Here is a 7,333-nt window from a genome sequence, read left to right on the forward strand (position 1 = left end):
CAAAAGAAGTTCCGTTGACGAATTCATGACTTTTCCATGCTTGCATTAGATCTTTCAATATTTATCATTTAATCAATGACTAAATAATCAGTTATTGATGATATAATTGAATAAAATACTCAATTCAACGAGGGATCGTAACGTGGCGATCATCTTATCAACAGCTTATTCACAGACTGATCCAATTTTTTGTTGTAACCCCATTGAATATCAACTTGTGACAACAATTTCAAAAGAATTAAGCGAAGTCACTTCACTTTTTGTTCATAAAGTGTTAAGTTTGTCACTTACATTCCCTATAATTTACTCAACAGTTAGAATGAACTTGAAAAACTCAGTGATAGGCAAAAGATGTACTTAACCAGATGTAAAGTTGATGGTGTGCCATTGACCACCTAAACTTCTTGGAATAAGTTTTTTTTTTTAAATAGTTACAGATATGTCTTTTTCTGTTTTATCTTTTGGTGTTATAGATCCAATGCTTCAAAAAAAAAAAAAGTTATTTTATTTGTAAAGATCATTAAAAAAGTCATTGTAAAACATAACCTTTTTTTTTTTGTAATTATGCTTAAATTAGTATATGCCATGGACAAGGCAAATGATCAGTTAAATTGCTGGTTCCCTTGCTTAAGGGAAACAGCCTTCTTAAAGGGGCAGTTAAGGGGCAGCAACTTAAAACCTGTTTTTAAGTTGCTGCCCCTTCCCCTATAAAGCTTATAAAACTCACTACACAACTCCAATTTCGATCCAGTCGCACCCTTCCCCCGAGAACTATGCCCCTAGTTTCTGAGTAAGCTGAGATGGCATCTGTTCGCTTACTTCCCTTAGTGTGGTTGTGACCTTGGAATTATTGTAATCCAAAGTGAAAGTTTTGATAATTAGAAAATTTTGCCAGAAGCTAACATTTAATTTTAAGCTTAAAATTGTAGCAGGCTATCGGAATAATGAAGATAAAAGAGAGCGGGTGGTTGGTAAGACAGCAGAACACTCAAGTGCAGGTAAGGAGGCATGTTTTTCTCTTTTAATGTTAATTTCTTCTAGTATTAACATTATGTACTAATGATTCTAACTTCGCATTTAACGTTATCTCTCACTTTGAAAGTTTCCCCTCTGTCAGGAAAATGTAGTCCTCCCAAAAAAAGAGAGCAATTTAGACACTATTATCTGTTGTATATTATTTTTCTGAAGTATTTCCCCTTGAGAACTGCTAATGAACATGCTCCTAAACTTGGCACCTTATCATACATCTCGAAAATTTTCTAATATTTTGCTCTTATACGAATGAGGACATCTTTCTCCCAGAATAGCGATTCAGCGAAAAGATAGCAGGTGCACTTCTGTCATTTGGTGAGTTTTTTTAATCGTGCAAGTTATTTTTAATTTTCTAAAACATCATTTATTTTGGATGGCAAAAAAAAAAAGAGACCTAAACAATATCGTCTGAATCTCTCAAGTAATTGCTAATGATCCTTCCTCCATTGCTGTGCGCATCATCTCTCAAACTGTTCAAAACTCCCCAGGTCCTGTTCTTACACAGGGTGGAGAATCCTTTACTTTCAGAAAGAACGTTCAAAATTTCAGCTGTTGATGCGTTTTTAGTCGAGGGAGAAAAAACCTTAGTTTTAATTTTCTGATCCAGCATTTCTTTCTCATAGCATAAAAAAAGTGAAAAAGGCACATGAGAAACATCGTCTGAATCTTTCAAGCAAACTCTAATGAGCCTTCCTCCACTACTACACATCATCTCTCAAACTGTGGAAAATTCCCAACGTTCTTACACAACTCTTTTTACTTTCAGCGAGAAGATCTAAAATTTTTGTCATTGATGAGTTTTTTTTAATCGTGTTCGTAATGCCCTTATTTTTAACTTTATGATCCAACATTTCTATTGCATAGCTTAAAAATGCAAAAAGATGCAGGAGAGACATCGTCCGAATCTTTCAAACAATTCCTAATGATCCTTCCTCCACTGTTGCGCATCATCTCTCAAACTGTGGAAAACTCCTAATGTCCTGTTCTTACACAAAGAAGAAAAACCTTTACTTTCAGGGAGAAGATCCAAAATTTCCCTGACGTGCGAAACTTTGAAATCTGGTTTTGGGTGCACGTCTTCTAAGGAGGCATCACTATCACTCACCCAAACAGTCACAGCGCAGTTCGCTTTCATGGCACCTTTGATATCGGTGTCCAATCTATCACCCACCATAACACATTCCAAAGAGGAGGCATCCAGCCTTCTGAAGGCTTCCTCGAAAATGGCTGGGCTTGGTTTGGCATGCTTGACGTCACCACTCACAATGATGACGTCAAAGTAATTGGACGCATTAACCCGTCGGATTTTGTCCCACTGGGCGGACGATGGCCCGTTGGTAATGAGACCCAACTTGTAGCACTTGCGTAATTCCAACAGCAGGTCCTCCAGTTCGGCACCCAGACATAGGTGCCGAGTTCGGATTTCTTTCCAAATGGCGTAGGCCGTGGAGGCTCTGGCTGAGAGGCCTGGCCCCAAGGCCTGCTTCCACAGCATCAGTCTCCAAGCATCTACGTCACCGTCCTCGTTGGATGGGTCTTGGGGTGTTTCTCGGACGAAGCTGTAGAATTTGTCGACTGCTTCGCGAGCTGTAGAACGACGTACGTTGCAGTTCTGGAGGTACTGAAAGACCTGAAAGAAAGAGAAACATTTTGTTCAGACCCCAGTAAAATAATGTAACGAAATTGGACAAAATGTTCTAGTAAACTTATCGCATTAACTTGCACAGGGTAATTTATCTAATAAAGTACGGTAATGCAATATGATCGACCATCGTAATTTGATTCAGAAACGAAATCTGGATCAATTTTCCTAATCTTGTCTCTAGTTCTGTTTAGTTACCTCATCTAATGACAAACTTAATAAGTAAAGATAAAAATCTGATAACTAGCAATGAGGATTACGCGTACGTGTTTTGGAGTTATTTAGAACCCCTTTGCAAAAAAAGACTTCTGAATGAACGTCATGTGAATAGAACTTACTCAAAAACTTGTTTCTTCTAACCTCAAAATAGTTGGATGGAATCTTTTCTAATTGTGGACTCAATTTTGATTTTTTCATAGCTAGTGGAACTCGCTCGGTAATGAAAACGATAGCTTTTGGCTGCGGAAATAAATTCCAAGCATTATTATTTTCGATTTTTATTTTCGAGCACAATGCGAATAAATTTTCAAGTGGATTGAGGTTGATTAAAGAGGCCTGGAGTTCGAATTCTGCTAAAAACAATTTCTCAATTCGGAGACTTTGAACAAACTTCATCTGAGGAGGGGGGGGGGGTGTTGATCAAGTGTTTCAAGTAACATAAAAATCATAAATGTGTATGAAATATTACTTCCCTTTATTGGTAAATTTGTATGAAAGAATAGCTTACAATTAGGGGAAAAACGGAGAAAAATTCTAATTGCAGAAAAATGTTTCGAGGCTCAAATCTTCATGCTCCAAAAGAATTTTGTACCAAATTTCATAATGGGATAGCTTTCACACTGACGTGACAAAATTAAACAGTAAATCAATGTTCGGTATAAATCATAGCTTACACGCACGTACTGACGTACTCACGCACTCACTTCAAAGAAGCCGAAGTAAAAATTAATCTCTATCTTTTCTTTGTTACTAATAATAAAGCTGAAAGTCTCTCTGTCCGGAGGATGTCTGTAGGATGTTTGGATATCTGGATCTCTGTGACGCGCATAGCGCCTAGACCGTTCGGCCGATTTTCATGAAACTTGGCACAAAGTTAGTTTGTAGCATGGGGTGTGCACCTCGAAGCGATCTTTCGAAAATTCGATGTGGTCCTTTTTCTATTCCAATTTTAAGAACAAAAATATCATAAGATGGACGAGTAAATTTCGAAATTATCATAACGTGGAACCGTAACATACGCACAAGACAATTGGCGAGATACAAAATTATCATAACGTGGAACCGTAACATGGGTACAAGCCAATTGGCGAGAAAATTCACAATACATTATTTGTAAATATACAGGCGAACCAAAAGACCTTTTAATTCGTCTATTACGGATAAAGCCGTGCGGGTACCACTAGTAAATAAGTAAATTGGACCGTTTGGCACAATTTAAACGAATAAAAACATATAATCTCCGGGTTTATCCACCTTTTTTGACTTTTGGCTTCCTTAAGAGCGCCAAACTCTTTCATTGCCTTCTCGAGTATGATAAAAGTAGATGGAGAGATTTGTGTGTGTTCTTAATGGGTCATCTTTATATATTAATAGGCAAGCCGTTTTCTTTCGGTACCGATTCCTCCTCTGTTTGTGAATCGATTTCCTTCATTCTTTTTTTGTTCAGTAGCTATTGCCGAGTTTTAGTGTCATCAACAAAAATTTTTGAAATCGAACGCTAATTAACGGAGATATTAGTAAAAAACGCATTTTCGTCCTAAATGGCTCTTTCTACGCGAACGGATGGTCGAATTTTTCGAATTTGATATGGTTGGAAAGGTCTCTAAAAAATACTCCTAACGAAAAAATTGTCAGTGCGCCCAAGATCCAATAACCTAAATCCACTAGAAAAAAAGTTATAAGCATTTTTTAGTTAGCGAAACTCAAAAATTTTAATTTTATCTCTTTTCCATTGATGAAATGCATTGTTGGAAGCGTGAAACATTAAGTTTTAATTCATTTTTTAACCCACTTTTTCTACACGGAAAATGCATTTTAATGCTTCGAACTTGGTATGGATGGAAAGTTCGTGAAAAATACTTTGAAACACGTTCTACTCGGTTTACCGAGCAAAAACGCAAACCCGCTAGAAGCGCTAGAAAATGCGCTAGAAGCAATTAAAATTTGTTGATAATTCATTTTTATTTGCTTTTTCACGCGACATAGTTAGCGTGAAGAAATTGCTGGATAATATTGTGGTGTTGTCATTTCTCACTTGAGCGTAAAGAAATGAAATACTTGTATTTGTTTTTCTTATTTAGGCTTTTTGGGTAACTACGGGCATTTGAAATATTTTCATTTTGATTACGTTTCCTCGATTTTAATCTTTAAATAAATCATTTTCCGGAGTGATGGAGGACTTTCAGTTTAAAAAAAATCATTTTCTAACAAAAACGCACACACACACACACACACCCACATACACACACACACACACAGCTCCCAATAATACCTACAGCTGCTATCACTACAAACAGATCTCAAGGTGAAACTTTTGATAAAATTGGCGTATTATTACGACTTCCAATACTTTTGCATGGACAACTATATGTTGCTGCAAGTAGAATTAATTCATTTGACTGTTGGAAATTTTTTATTTCTAACGGCAACGTTCATACCTACTTTTACAAAAAATATTGCTTGTACAGAAGTTTTACGTATTAAAGGAGTTTCGCGGTATCATTTACTTCAGGAAGACTTCCAAAATTGTGAAATTGGCGAACTTTATCCAGTGTTGGCACCAATGCCACGGCGAGAAATATATTTATTTTGCATTCGTAAAAAAGAGTAGAGAAATTTTTATTTGCAAGGAGCTGAATATGAATGAATCCCCCCCCCCCCCCCCCCCCCCTCCGTGACAAGGAGGAAGAAATAATTGACCAGAGGGACATCAAGCCTTTTTTTGATAAGATCGTTTATGAAAACAGTGTGACATGTAGTAACGGGAAGAGGAGGTATGGTGAAGTGTGAAACATTGCGACAAAGGGGAGAAAGATCAAAAATTTTGAAAAGTGCATTAGTCAGTTATCCTCTAAATCGTAAACAAATCATAAACACGATTTTTTTTAAAATAAAATTGCACTATTATTGCTACGTCCAGTGTTTTTGAATGGACAATTTTTAATGTAGCAAGTAGGATTCGTTCACTTTACTGTTTGAAATTTTATATTTCTAATGGCAGAGGTCAAGGCAACTTACTGAATAATATTAAACTTTTAAAAAGAAATATTGTTCATCCAGAAGTTTTACGTATAATCTGAGTTTTGCAGCATCATTTCATTCGGGAAGATTTCGATAATTGGGAAATTGGCGCTCTTCATCTATTGGCGTCAATTTTTTGGCACCAATTGCAGAGCGAGAAGTGTTTTTCTTTGCATACGAAAACAAAGAGTAGGGAAATGTATATTTGCTTACCGTAACCACAAAATAGGGGCAATCCACGAACGAAGTCCCGCTTTGAGGTGGAGTTCACGAAATAGTAACAGTTTGTGACAAGGGAGAGGAAAGAAATGACAAGAGGAACATACAGCGGGAAGAATGGGACAACAAACCTTTTTTTAATAGGAACGTTATGAAGAACAGCGTGACATGTGACTAAAGGAAGATGGGGTATGGTGAAGTGCGAAACTTTGTGACAAAGAGGGGAGAGTGTCGAAAATGTTGAAAAGTCTGACATCAGTTATGCACTGCTCTTAACCTTACACAAATCACAAAGACGACCTTTTTTTAAAAATGAACTATTATTGCGACGCCCAGTGTTTTTGAATGGACAGTTGCCAAGAGTAGAGTTCGTTCATTTGTTACTTGGAAATTTATATTTCTAAGGACGAAGAAGCAACTTACTCAATAATAGTAGACGCTTTATAAGTAATATTGTTCATACAGAAGTTTTACGTCTAAACTGAGTTTTGATGCTTGATATGAAGCATCGGGGGAAATGAAGCATCATACGGGAAGATTTCGAAAATTGGATAATTGGCGATTTTTATCCATTGGCGTCAAATTTGTTGTTTCCAATGCCAGGGCCAAAATGTTTTTCTTTTGCATAGGTAAACAAAGAGTAGAAAATAATCTATTTGAATAGGGTTATCACAAGGTATCTAAAATAAAATTGTTCAAACCAAGAATTTGACGACACACCAATTTCTCAATGGGGTTGTTTCCTACTGTCGAAAATACTACTTTTAGTCACTGAAATTGATAGAATAAGCAAAAAAAAAAAAAAAAAAAACATGGAACCAGAAAAAAAACTTTTTACAACAGTTATTTTTTATTAATTTTTTTAAAAGTCCGATTCTGGAAATAAGGCGCTGTCTTTATGACATTACAAGTGATGTACCTTGGCGTGCTGTTCCATTGCCGCTCTAAATGTTTACGCTTTGCTGTCAACCGCGTTTTGGGGTTTGATAGTTTACGATGGGCGCTAATGGCATCAGTGAATGGCATTTCATCGCTTTTGATGCAATGTGCAGAAGCGTAAAAAATGAATTTCAATCTGCGCACCAATTAAAATATTTGTTAAAAATATTAATTTGTTTTTAAACTATTTAAAGAAATGGCTAAAACCCATGTTTTTAAGCATGCTCTTTCAAAAAAAAAAAAAAAAATACTTTTAAAATT

The 7,333-nt window shown here is 36.2% G+C and overlaps 1 protein-coding gene across 1 annotated transcript; it reads right to left on the minus strand.

The window, feature by feature from the left end:
- Positions 1 to 1,951: 1,951 nt before the first annotated feature.
- LOC129228438 (N-acylneuraminate-9-phosphatase-like) lies at positions 1,952 to 3,091 on the minus strand. The gene is made up of 2 exons (XM_054863118.1): positions 3,035 to 3,091; positions 1,952 to 2,662 (listed from the first exon to the last, which is right to left on the minus strand). Exons 1-2 carry the CDS (start codon positions 3,089 to 3,091, stop codon positions 1,952 to 1,954), a joined length of 768 nt encoding a protein of 255 aa, XP_054719093.1.
- Between the last annotated feature and the right edge of the window lie 4,242 nt (positions 3,092 to 7,333).

The sequence above is a fragment of the Uloborus diversus genome, chromosome 8 (assembly GCF_026930045.1).
Source record: "Uloborus diversus isolate 005 chromosome 8, Udiv.v.3.1, whole genome shotgun sequence".
Taxonomy (NCBI): domain Eukaryota; kingdom Metazoa; phylum Arthropoda; class Arachnida; order Araneae; family Uloboridae; genus Uloborus; species Uloborus diversus.

What these genes read in the sequence shown, in the direction of transcription:
- LOC129228438 (XM_054863118.1), bottom strand. Translation starts at nt 3,091, where the DNA reads ATGAAAAAATCAAAATTGAGTCCACAATTAGAAAAGATTCCATCCAAC. An exon ending in TTCCATCCAACTATTTTGAG is followed by an intron (nt 2,663 to 3,034) that starts GTTAGAAGAAAC and finishes TCTTTCTTTCAG; the next exon opens with GTCTTTCAGTACCTCCAGAA.